Source organism: Lineus longissimus, chromosome 10 (assembly GCF_910592395.1).
Source record: "Lineus longissimus chromosome 10, tnLinLong1.2, whole genome shotgun sequence".
Taxonomy (NCBI): Eukaryota; Metazoa; Nemertea; class Pilidiophora; order Heteronemertea; family Lineidae; genus Lineus; species Lineus longissimus.
Window position 1 is genome coordinate 7,273,543 of NC_088317.1, and position 13,473 is coordinate 7,287,015.

The window sequence follows — 13,473 nt, forward strand, 5'->3', positions numbered from 1 at the left end:
GGTCCCCGGGGCTCTGGAGAGGTTTTTCCCTCCCCCGACCCCGTCCCCAGGCTGGGCACCCCCCTCGGGGGGGGTGTGCCCCCTGGGGAGGTCTCGTCGGGAAGCATCGGTGCTCCTGTCTTAGGGATGCTCCACGAGACTTCGTCCGCCCCCTCTTCTTCAGCGGGCAGGACTCCCGTGGGGACTCTGGACGTTTTACGTCCCGATCCCTCGGGCGGCGCGGATCAGGTGGAGTTTGACCAGTTCCTCCAGGTCTCCAATTTTGTGACCCCTGGATCTGCTCGCAGGCTTTTCAGGTCGGTGAGCAGCGCCTCCGCGGGTATTGAGCCGTCTGTCTTTACAGATGTGCTCCCTGTCCCCCTCCGGGGCTTTCGATGGGGTTGCGACCGCTCACATCCTTGGGCGTAACTGGCACTGCCAGTCCCCTCTCGTCATCTCCGGTTGCCCCGGGGATCCACCATCCCTTCGCCATTGGAAGGGCGGCACGGGCGGCACGCCCGACTCGTCCCTCCCTAGGGACGTCGGTTCCTCCTTTGGCGTCCCCTGGTTGTGCAGGGCCACAGTTCACCGCCCCGTCCCTGCCGCCCTTTTCCTTGCCGGGAGGTGTCCTGCCTGGTTTAGGCAGGGGCTTGGCGAGGGCGCATTTTGTGCGGGCGAGGGATCCACGTCAGGTCGGTTTCACAGACTCGCCCCCTCCCCCCTCTCCCATGCCTGCCCCATGGGAGACCCTTCGGGACCCTCGCCCGTCTTCATCCGCTGGCCTTACGGCTGATCAAAGGCAGATGATTCAGCACCTCATGAATCACCTGGAGAGTAAAAATCTCCAGGATCAGGCAGTGACGTGCCAGGGCGAGTGGTCGGTGGCTTTTGACCTAAGTCCGACTCACATTCCCCTTCCGGCCCGGCCTCGCTGGCCGATTTCCACTCGGGGAGTGAGGACCCCACCATGGTGGCGGGCATGCGCGATCTTTGCGCTCTAGTTCAACAGTGTGTGCCGCTAGAGTCTTGTCCTCTCCCGATGGTTAACCCCGCGCTCGGTCGGGTCCCCTTCAATCTTTTCGAGGATTCTTCCGAGCAGGAACCGGACGCGGTCCCGGACAGGGCATTCCAAGAATTGCCCCCGTCCCCGGCCCTGATTCGAGCCTCCACTTGGTTGGACTCGGCTCTCAGGGACACAGCTCGTCCTGCGGGAGTCACCAGCGCGCCTTGGTCTCGACTTTACCGTCGACCGGACCGGGTGCCTGGACGCAGCCGACGCGTCAGAGGACCAGCGCATTCTTGCCCTGTCCCTCCAACAGTCTCTGCAGCACGCCAGTGATCTGGCCACGAAGCAGGCCGCTAACGTGGTGTTTAAGTGCCGGGACCTGCTTATTGAAGGGTTAAGCATGGTCCGTGCCCGGTTTTTGCAGGAGGCGTTAAACACCAGACACCTTTGGTGCCCAGATGCAGTCGGACTGCCTTACGGAGACGACTTCGGCTCCTATGGCCACCCCCCGCCCGCGGTCCTCTTCTTGGTCCGCGGGCAGGTTTCGTCAGGCGGAGTATCGACGCCCCCGAGGCTCCTCAGCCCCTCGTGGGTCCTCGTCCTCGCGGGGCTCCTCTTCATTTCATGCCCCAGGGCAGTCAGAAACTGAGACGCCCCCCCCCGCCGCTCCAATAAGTGCCACCGCTCCTCAGGTAGGGGCGGGGGCGGCGGGCAACCCAAGCAACCCTTCCAAGGTAAGAGGGGTCGCGGGGGCAAACACAAGTGACTTTTTAGTCCGTCCTCCTGCGCCTTCAGGTGGCGCCCCCACGGAGGTCGCCGTGGGGGGCAGGCTGCGCGATTTCGCGGCCTTTTGGGATCAGTGGTGTCAAAAAGACTCCCGTACTGGATATGCTCCGCCATGGTGTCCGCTTGGACTTTTCTCATCCCCCCTACGCTGACAATCTCCATCCCGGTTGTCTCCCCCTAGACCCTGCCAGGGCTCTAGCCCTGCGCACAGAGGTTCTCTCCCTCCTCCAGAAGGAGGCTGTGAGATTGGTGGACAATCATTCCTCCCCAGGCTTTTACAGCCACATCGTCTTGGTCCCCAAGAGGTCGGGGAATTGGAGACTGGTCATCGATCTGTCCAGCTTGAACCGGTTCCTTCGGGTGCCCAGCTTCAAGATGGAGACCACCAGATCGGTAGCAGCTGCGGTGCTGCCCAACAATTGGGCAATCTTGCTGGATCTTCAGGACGCGTATTTTCACGTTCCTATCCATCCAGATTTTCAACCCTTCCTTTGGTTTTACTTCGAGGGAAAGGTTTATCAGTTCCAGGCCCTTCCTTTCGGCCTGGCTTCTGCACCGCTTATTTTCACTACAGCCGTGAAGGCGTTTGCCGCGCCTTTTCACGCCATGGGCTTCAAGCTCCATTGCTATCTCGACGACTGGCTACTTCGTGACCAGGCTCTTTGCCATCTGGGCAACCAGGCAAAGTTCCTGCTTCAGATAACCAGGCGAGCGGGTTGGCTCTTAAATTTAGACAAGTCTGAGCTAAATCCATCTCAGGACTATCTCTTCGTGGGTGTTTGCTTTCGCACACAAGAGGGCCTCATGTCCCCCCCCGCCGGACCGGATCCTCAAGATCTGATCCCTGGTCGGGGTATTTCACCATCTAGACAACGTCTCAGCTCAACAGTTTCTGTCCCTACTGGGCCTGCTCAATTCGGCGGCAGACCAGGTCCCTCTCGGCCACCTGTACATGCGCCCCCTCCAGCTTCTCCTCCTCTCGAGTTGGCGTCCCTTTTCGGATCCTCTCAATCGTCAAATTTCAATCTCAAATTCTCTCCTGGAGGAGGTTTGGAGGTTCTGGGGGTCCGAGACGGAGCTCCTCTGCTGAGTGCAGCTCAGTCCTCTGTCCCCTCAGATGTCCCTGTTCACGGACGCCTCCCTCTATGGCTGGGACGCCCATCTGAACGAAGGGGACCTGACCGCCAAGGGCATGGGTCAGCGGAGGATTCGTGCCTCTCGATCAATATTCTCGAGATGCAGGCTGTCATCCTGGCGGTGAGGGCCTTCACGTCTTGGTTAAGGGGTCACAGGGTTTCTCTCTTCACCGACAATTCAACAGTGGTCGCTTATATCCGGAGACAAGGGGGGATGAGGTCCGACACTTTGTGTCGCCTCACTTGGGAGCTCCTACAGCTTTGTCGCCGCTTGGACATTCAGCTCCTCCCCGTCACATCCGAGGCAAGAGAAATATCCTTGCCGACGCCCTCTCCAGGGCAGACCGTCTGGTCCAGACGGAATGGACCCTTCACCGCGAAGTGGTCTCCCGCCTGGCGGGGATGTGGGACGCCCCAGTTGTGGACTTGTCCGCGACTCGGCTAAACAAGAGATTTGCCCTGTATTATTCGCCTCTCCAGACGAGGAGGCCTTGGGAGTGGACAGCCTGTCGGCCTCCTGGGACGGCCTAAATGCTTATGCATTCCCGCCAACCCCTCTGTTGCTTCCGGTACTAAACCAAGTGGCCAGTTCTCGGTTCAAGTTTGTCTGATAGCCCCATGCTGGCCGAACCAGGCTTGGTTCTCAGTCCTGCCGGGCTCCTGACGGACCACCCCCGCCGTCTACCGGGGTGGGACCATCTGTTGTATCACCCAATCGGCCGGGTCTGTCATCAAGACCCTTCTTTCTACAGGCTTCACGCCTGGAGACTATCGGGTGTTTCCTCCGAGAGAAAGGCTTTTCGGAAGACGTTATCCGTAAAGTCGCTCAGCCTCAGAGACAGTCTACCCGACAGCAAGTGGGATGTCTTTCGAGACTGGTGTAGGGAGCAGGGAGTTTCTCCGGTCGCTCTCTCTCTTCCCAACTTCCTTGACTTCTTAAATTTCTTATTCTCAGTCCGGAAGTTTTCGGTACTGGGGGTAAAGGGCTATCGCTCTGCCATTTCGGCCACTTTAAAGTTGACCGATTCCTGGCATCCGTCGTTGGATGATGCTGTCTCATCTTTGCTTCGCAATATGTCTTTGGAGCGTCCTCGTTCCATTCAGCGTACCCCCAAGTGGGATCTCTCGGTGGTGCTTAGGGCTCTCATGAAGTTTCCATTTGAGCCTATGCACCAGGCAGATTTTAAACATCTGACATTTAAGAGTGTTTTTCTCGTGGCTTTGGCCACGGCGCAGAGACAGTCCGAGCTCCATGCCTTAGCCTTTAATAGATTGGCTTTTAATGAGAGGGGCGCGGTCCTAGAATTTGTCCCAGGTTTTCATGCTAAGAACCAGGCGCCACACACCTTCAGGCGCCCGGTTTTCATCCCCTCCTTGTCCGCTACGGTCTCTAGGAATCTCCTGGACAGAACTCTCTGCCCGGTTCGGGCATTGAAGTTCTATGTTGATAAGACCAAAGATCCTGCCGTTCGCCTCAGCAGAAAGCGCCTCTTTGTGTCTTATCGAGAGGGGTTTACTAGGAAGATAGCCGCTAATACGGTCGCTAGATGGTTAGTGGCCACCATTCGGCTGGCCTATTCTATGACTCTCGTTTCTCCAGAGCTTCGCCGCTTAGGTGCCATAAAGGCCCACGAGATTCGTGCCATCTCTACTTCTTGGGCCGAGTATAAGGGAGTGGCGCTAAGCGAGGTTTTAGATGCGGCTACGTGGAGTTCCCACTCCACCTTCTCCCAGTATTATATGCGCGATTGTTCCGCGTTAACAGACTGTATGCTGTCTCTCGATCGAAGTGTCGCAGCTCAGCACATGGTCTAGGTGTTTCCCTGCCTAGTCCACTCGTCGAATCTCTCCCTCTCCCGGTGTCTTCCTCCCCCTCCTGAGTCTCAGAGGAGCGGGGAGGGGGGGGGTCATAGATATTTGTCCGGGCTATCATGCCTGCACATTCGCCCCGTCCGGGTATCTTGGGTTAAGTCCCCTAAGATTCTTGGGGAGTTATTCCGTGGGTCCCCTTTTTGGGGTTCCCCCTATTTTTAAATCACAGCATTTCTTGTAATTCCACAGCGTACGAAATGTGTTGAGCGTTTACCATGTGAGGTAGTTTCCCCCTTTTCAAGGAGGGGTGGGGTTCCCACTTTGACTCGCCCTTGTTTTTTCTCAAAGAATCTTTTGGCCATTAGCCCGGGTTGCTCCCATGCTTATTTTTCTGGGCTCCCTTGGTCTCACCCGTTGGGTTCTGCTATGCGGCTCTGGAGGCAGTTCACTTCACTACATGATAGGTCACCGTTTACCCACCTTCCAGGGTTGTTGGTATTCGATGCAAAAGTCTGACCTGGGTAGAGTATGAACGACATAAAATTTCCATTTCCTTTGGAAATGTCATTTTATTAGTTCATACCTACCCAGGTCAGACTACCCGCCCTGCCTGTCCCCGCAGCAACGGGACTTACTCTGGCGCTCGAGTAATAAGTACTGAGTAATGGCGGCTTTCACGAGGCAGAGGCTGTATTGGGGCGCCGCCTAGGTGTAGCTACGTGAACTAGCTAATCATTTTTCTATTATAAATAGATTAATTTTTCCTCGGGTGTGTCCGATAAGAGTACACATGCAAAAGTCTGACCTGGGTAGGTATGAACTAATAAAATGACATTTCCAAAGGAAATGGAAATTTTCGTCATTCCCGCATAACTGTTCAACAGTCAACATCCAACGACAATCCCATTCGACTAATAGTAATATTAGTTCATATCAAATACCTTAAAAACCTTTTATTTGATTTTAAAAGCAGTTGTCGAGTAAACAAACATCCCCCAAAATAGCCACGAAATAAACGCATTTTCTCAAAAAACTAGCAATTTATACCAAATAAATCCGACGGGAGACAAACTGTATACAACTTTAGCTAGGCTATGAAAAATAATAAGACCTGTAGTGATAGATTTCAAGGAGAAAATTGACAGAGAAAAAGTTTAGAGGCAAAAATAAGGATCTCAATTGTGACCAATAACTACTATCACTATCGTACTCGGTATTTACTGTGTCCTTACTCTGCGTACAATTTGCTGCAGTAATCCATGCTGCAAAATTTTTCACAAGTGAGTCCCTTTGAGTTTTTGGCTGGTTGCAACTGAAAAAACTGGACGGCAACACTGAACTCAATTCAGAAAAGACCTCAGCCCTTTGATTGGGTAATGCCAGCTACTTTACAATGAAACTTTTCCTAAGCCAGTTGGGATCCACGCTCTGCGGTCTATACCAGGGTGGGCCAGTTCACTGCCAAAACCCTCCGGTAGCGGAAGGGTTAAATATTGTTGCAGGTGAAAGATTTCGCTTTTATTCATGGAACTGAATTACAAATCTGACCAGCCGGCCACCCGTCCCCAAATTTTGCTGTTTGCAATGAGCCATTTACATGTATATGTACTGATGTTTCATGCATTGGGAGGTTACTGGTTGTACTTAATACCTTCCAATAGCTTTGATAGAACTTGTGGCATTGATTTTGAGGGATAAATATGACTCTTCAGTTTGAACTCATTCACACCTATGACCTTTTGAAAGTAATGCTGTTAGTATTGATTTGATTAAAAACCATCCCTTCCAGGCTCTTTGGTTGCTATGAGGCTTTGGATGGTGGAGATTTGGCAGAAGCACTTGTCGATTTCACAGGTGGGGTTGCTGAACCACTTGACCTAGTCGATGGCAAATTCAGCGAAGACGAACCCAAGAGAGGTGAACTCATGGACATGTTGGAGAAAGAAATGGGCCATAAATCACTCATGGCTGCTTCCATCCCGGTACGGAAAATCACCATTATCTGACATAGTCATCTTGTTCCTCTTCAGGGAGAATTTTGGAATTGTGAATCATGAATATGATATCAACAGTTTATTCGTTGCATAATATATGTATAGCCCAGTATTCAGCCTCTGTAGATTGGTTTGTGCCTGGTCCATGTTTGCAGGGATGTTTCTTGCTTTAATGGTCTTTATCAGTGTTCATGCAGCTTTGAATAACGTGGCCAGGCTATTGTGAAATCTGTCCCTTTCACTGAATCAAATATGGATTAGAAGTAATAGTAAAATGAAACCAACTGATTAGTCTAGCTGAATTGAGAACCATGTGCAGGATATTGCAGTAATGGAGACAAATGGATGGAAGTCAGCTCAGTAAAAAAACATTTTTCAGGCTAAGTCGGCTGATGAAATGGAGGCACACACAGATATGGGCCTGGTGAAGGGCCATGCATATGGTATCACCGCAGTGAAGAAGGTACCCCTGGCAGGGACGGGATTGTTCAACCTATTCAACCGAGAGAAGATCAAAATGATTCGACTCCGAAACCCATGGGGTGAGGGCGAGTGGAAAGGAGCATTTAGCGATGGGTAAGGATCAAGGCCAGGACATCTTATTTAGCATGGTAAAATCTAGGGCAATGGGTATGGACTATTTTCTGCTACTGGGCAAAAGTCTAGCTTACTTTTGCGGAATCTTTCCAGCAGTGGTTGACCAGGATATTTCAGGGGTGGATATAGAAATCTTTTGAGAGAGTGATCTGAAAATGCGTACAAAAATCATATGTTGCTTGATATCAGACAAGGCAATTAATGGGTTAACCTCTATAAAAATACCCATTGATTCTACTCAAAAGTTCCAACCATCAACGATGTATTGCTCCAAATAGAATGTTTTTTATTCGCCCCTTATTCTCAATAACATGCCATAATTATGTCTCGTTGCTTAGTTATGAAGGAGAAGGGTGAGTATGCGAGATGTATTTCGGAGCATGTACTGCGTGTGATTAGAACAGAACCAGGCATTATCATCAATACTAAAACACCTTGTTGGCCACATAGCAATGTGTGTGGTGTACAGACAAAGCATTGTGCCTTGTTTTCACAGCAGCGGTTATGGTAAGGCAACAGTTACCGCTTGAGATAGTGCCAAACATTATTAAAGTAATGCAAAAGCAGTGAAAATCCCATTTCAGTGCTTAGTTTAAGTTGCTTAGAATAGAAATGGACTCCTCACTAGGGTGTTAGGTGAGACAAACAAATACCTCCTGTTCAGTATCAATTCATTAAACTAATAGAGAAGTTTTATTGACCCTTTTTTGGACTTCAATGAAAATTTTCAGAAAATGTACAAAATTAATTTGGTGTCCCCTACTCCTACATATATTCCATCTTTTATTGCTTCTCTAAACATGCTAAATATAGCATTGTTCCCACAGTAACCAGTGGAAGGTGAGAACAGGTGTTTTCACAGTCACATGATGTTGCATTGTCGTGATCAACGAGATAATTGTTGTTTGATAGGATCACAATCTTTACGATGAAGAACGGAAACATCACGGCTAGTCAGCATACCCTTCACCCGTGCTGAACACATCGGACAATAGATGGTATTGGACAATAGATGGTATGTCCACAAATTGTGTCACAGGTCTTTTTTGGAATAAATGAAATCATGCGATATGATATTTACTTTTATTGTATCTAAACACAAATACTTCCATCCGACACACAAGTAAAAGGCAGCCTCTGGAAACATTTTTAAAAAATGAATGCACAGTGTGTTTGCAGTGGTAAAAACAGTATGAAAAACAACAACATCTAATTTGTTCACACTCCACTGAGGAATCTGATATAATTTTGTCCAACTTTTTTGACTACTTTCTGAGAAATTAAATCAGCTACGCAATTTGACTAATTAAAGTTAATTCGACTTAATAAGTAAATAACTCAGAAGAAAAAAAATGGATGTCCTTTCCCAGCCACCGTATTTTGTAACTTAATGGCTTTCAGTCGCCAAAAAAGATCTTACTATTGGATGGATGATCCAGAAATGTTCCCAAAAAGTCATTTGGAAATTTTGGTTACGGGGGCAGTGCCTTACTTGGACTGAAAATCAGAAAACACATACTGTTCATGAAAATGTCTAATGGATACAACTGCTCAAAAATGTTATTGTGGCTTGATAATAGTTCTTTATACAGTGTCGGTGGTTTCCAAAAGTGTTGTCATTAAAAACTACACCACATAATACATTCAATCACAAGTGCTACTCAGTCACATCATTGTTGTAGGAGTATTGTAGGTAATGGCACATTAGATATTGCATGTATGCAGCATAAAACCCACCAAGCCATCTGCTGGGACTGTATGTTTGTAATCATCATAATATTGTTGTATATATATATATGGAGTACAGCATACATGTAGGTATCATTTTCTGCCACTTACTCTATCATTAACTCACCTGTCAGGTGAGCTTATACAATACTGTGGCGTCTGCATCGTCCGCCATCGTTAACTTTTGACAAAAGCGTGGCACGTTAACCACTTGACCTAGAAAGTTCATACTTGGTGTGTGGATATCACTAGGCAAGACCTTCTTTCAAAATGAAAATTAGCGTAATTTGACTGCTTGTCTGCAGTAAAGGTGGTGCTCTCTGAAAACCTATTTTTGGCTATATATCATGAACGCTGCAAGCTAGAATTATGAAATTCATGCCCTATGTGCATCTCATAAGGGTGCTTGAACTTTATCTGCGTTTTTGATTTGATCTACTATTATAGGTCACAGAGGTCAAAGTTCGCTATCGGCATCGCCATTAGGCAATAGCGGTACATTTCGTAACCGCTGGTGTTACTAACGTGAAATCTTATTCATATGTATCCCTATGTCAAATGACTTCAGAGACTAAATTTCTATGTCATTTGATTCATGGATTGGCCACCAGGGGGCCGAATCCCGAAACACAAAAAGTGCTATTTCTCATGAACTAACAGCTGGATCATTTCCAAATATTTATCTTAGGTACATCTAGTAAGGATACATGACATAATACCCAGGTTTTTGATTTGACGGACTTTTCAAGGTCACAGAGTTCGAAATTTTCAACAATCATGGCACGTTTTCTTACTATGTGACCTAGATCATTCTAAAATTGTACAAAGATGCTTCTAGGCAAGTCCTACCCAAATGATCATCTACAGCCCAGATTCGATTACAAATATGACCACAATCTTAAAAATTCAACGAAGTCCTATTTCTCCTAAACTGTTAAACAGATGTCAACCAATTTCAATGTGACATGTGCACTTTACAATAACCCTAAATCTCATAAACAATATGACCGCCAGGTAATCATCTTGAAATTCAATAAAATCTTATTATACCTAAACTACGTATTGATTGGATGTCACCCAATTTTCATGTGACAATGTATCTATTTCCTCGCTACGATTATCCCTTAAATTCAGTCATCTTTAGAACCAAATGCTATACTTAGATGGTACTGGCAAATTTTTGTGCCATTGAGCCGAAAAGAATAATATTAGGCCTTGATTATTATATTCTTGGTTTACAGGCACCCTGAAAGTTACCCATGGTAGGCAGGGTGAAATAAAAAATTTAAAAATCGTCCTCCCGTTACTCTGTTTCAAATTTAGGGCCTTTCAGGTCGACACGTCGGAGTGAAAAAAATGAATTGACCGTCATATTTTACATCTATCAGATCATAAAATTTTTGTTTATTGCTGGAGAAAGTATGTTTCTGGGCAAAAACGACGGTACTTAGCTCTTTTTTCTTCTTCAGAATGGCCTGAATGGCACATCAGAGGCTGCAGAAATTTAAAAAAAATTTTCCCCAATTTTATTTTATTTTTGCATAGGCATTTTCCAATGTCGGCGGGCCCGTAAACCATAAGCTAGCAACTCATGCTCGGCAACATCCTTTCTGAGTACTGTTTCAACCAACTAGTTACTAAAGAAACTACAGACTATCACAATAACTACAGACTATCAACTTGATCATGTTTTCACAAACAAAACCTTGGATACTGTTGATGCTATTGACAACGACTGGTCAGATCATGAGATGACTTATGCAGCATTACCACTATCTCCTTCCATACATCTCCCTCAGCAAATATAAAATCTCCATAAAAGCCGCACGACCACACCACTTCCTCTAAGATCGCAAAATTGACTTCAATGACCAAAACTGTTCTCCCCATATCCACTGCAAATGACATGCATTAACATTACCTGAGGTGAGCACATGGTCCCTGGACCATTTCATAATTAGAATCGGCCAGTTTTAGGGGTCAGTCGTATCAAATTTCAACATCTTGTGAACACATCAATGGACTCGCCACTATAAATCATGCAGGGACTATTTATCATCCATGTCAAAACTTTCTCAATCCCGGCACTTTTGATCTTCAGACTTGCCACTGAAACTTCTTTGAGGGCGATTGAGCAGTCTGCTGCTTTGACCAATCAGCTTTCACTGGTGATCATGACGTCAGTAGACAGCTGTCAATTAAATGACAGGCCGCATGAAACTTAATGTTAATTTTTCAAGGAAGAGGTAGTTATAAGAGTACATATTACACCCAAATTTTATTTATTCTCAAACATTGTCAAAACAGATATCTGAGTTACAATAATTTTGTTGACAAAAAAGAAGCGAAAACCGCATGACGTAAAGACTGCGCTGGTCGCTCTAATGTGAGACCGGAAAGCCGAACCATGCAACCACTCAATATGCAAATTGTGATTATGATGGGTACCTCTGAGGCTTCTTCTTCTTTCGTTCACCACGTTTTAGACAGTCAGTCCAGATTTTATTATAAAGTCGGTGGTCCTGCGTAGCTGCTGGAGATCTCCATATAACTGGTCATGGATTCGTGCTCCCTCTGGCCAGGTCTTCTTCCTCAGGTCTGCAAAACTTGAGCATCTTCCCAGTATGTGCGCAGCAGTCATGGGCTCTTGGTTGCATACGCAGGTGTCGCTCTCGCCGATGCGGAATTTAGTGAACAGGTGGTGTTTTAGCCTGTTGTGTCCGGTTCGCAGTCTGAATATTAGGACCTGCTCCCTTCTTGTCAGTTGGTAGAAGCAGTCTCCTTCATCGTGTTTAGGATGCTCTTCCTTCCACTTCTTCCGATATCCTTGTTTGAGTTCGGTTTTAGCCTCGCTGTAGGAAAGGGATAGGTCGCATTGGTCTTTTTTGCCTCCCTCCTTGGCTAGTTGGTCCGCCTTTTCGTTCCCCTTGACGTTGCAGTGGGCTGGAATCCACTGTAGAACTACTTTTTTCCTACTTGAATAGAGGTCTTTCAATGCTTTGAGGAGGTCGTTGTTATCTTCCTTTCTGGGATTTTGCAGAGATTTCAGGAGAGAGGTTGTCCGTGAGGATGACTATGTTCCGTTTGGTCTTGTGTCGCTTCTGCATCAGCCTCTTGGCTGCCTGTTTAATGGCAGTTGCCTCGGCTCTATAGTTGCTCGAGTATCTGCCCGTTGGTATAGCTATAGCCTCCTCCTGGTCTTTGTACTTGATAAGTATGCCTCCCCCTCTACTCTTGTTGCTTGAGTGGCTGAACCATCAGTATAGACGTGAGTCCACTTCTGGTTTGGGTATTGCATGTGGATGTGCTCCATTGTCAGGGCTCTCCGTATCTCATCTGTCTGAAGGTTCTTGCTCAGGATACGTGGGACTGAGTCCCTGATGTCCGGTGACATTCTGGGGTCTAGTGTTGGTTTGGTTCTGCTAGGTGGTAAAGTTCTTGGTATACTGATTTTCAGCTCTGGATGATTTTGCTCCAGGGTCTTGCAGTTCAACGCAATTTACACCAAAAAAAGAAGAAAAAAAAAGTACCTCTGAGTAACCAGCCTTAGTTTGGTTGCTCCAAGTCGGTGCGTACACTACAATGTACTCATTTTTGGGTAGTTTGTCTTTGAGTGAAGTGTACTTGTGTGTTCCATGGCATGCATAATTGTAAACATGTTGTGGTTTCTACTGTCTGTCATTGTTAGGGGATTTTGTCTTTTCAGAGTTCACTCAAATTTGCTGGAAACAAATGTACGCACGCATTGCGTGTTGTGTCCTCACAATTGTTTGGATGGGCAGCAGGTTGGGTTGGACTAGAGGATTATTTTGATTATGTTGGATGGGCTGTTTTGAACAGATCTCGGCAGGGGATTAGATTGGGATTATCTTTCAAAAGCGGTAAGATGAAGGGCCTTTTTTAATCAGTCACCCATCATTTTTCACCTGTATTTTTTCCCACAATGGTCATCTGTTATTCTGTTGCACCATGACGCGACTGGGCCCCGGTCAATGCTGGTCATCACAGTCAGGACGAACCGGCAGAGGAACCGAACTGAACCGGTGATACACAGACCAAAGAAAATCAAAACTCGAGTTGATAAAGTCGGAATTGCGACCCGTCGATTATTAGAACACAAACCATGTTTCACTCTGTGATTTGTCGATTCGTCGTCGTACTCTGAATAATAGTGTTACGGACTTGACCAGGAACCTAGCATAATACGGTACGATGCAATACATACTTGTGGCTGTAACATGCTTTCTAAAAACCAGGTCCAGAATCTATTTGAATGCTGAAAAATGCATTCAGTTGCTAAAAAAATCAAAACATTACAAAATTTACATATTACCCCCAGGACCACCACCCCCACCACCCGAAAATAATTCTTTTGCATAAAAAAAAGAAGAAGCTGTCCTTATAGAATGGTGTCCTGATTACGGAAGTCTGAATG

The 13,473-nt window shown here is 47.0% G+C and overlaps 1 protein-coding gene across 2 annotated transcripts in view; it reads left to right on the forward strand.

Moving 5' to 3' along the window:
• LOC135494845 (calpain-5-like) overlaps positions 1-13,473 on the forward strand; it is a 111,680-nt gene that overhangs the window by 53,996 nt on the left and 44,211 nt on the right. The window contains exons 5-7 of one of the 2 annotated variants that reach the window (XM_064783135.1): positions 6,509-6,701; positions 7,093-7,289; positions 7,649-7,663. In XM_064783135.1, the coding sequence (XP_064639205.1) occupies positions 6,509-6,701; positions 7,093-7,289; positions 7,649-7,663 (405 nt within the window). The remainder of the gene's footprint in view (positions 1-6,508; positions 6,702-7,092; positions 7,290-7,648; positions 7,664-13,473) is intronic. The other variant, XM_064783136.1, reaches the window with a different exon arrangement.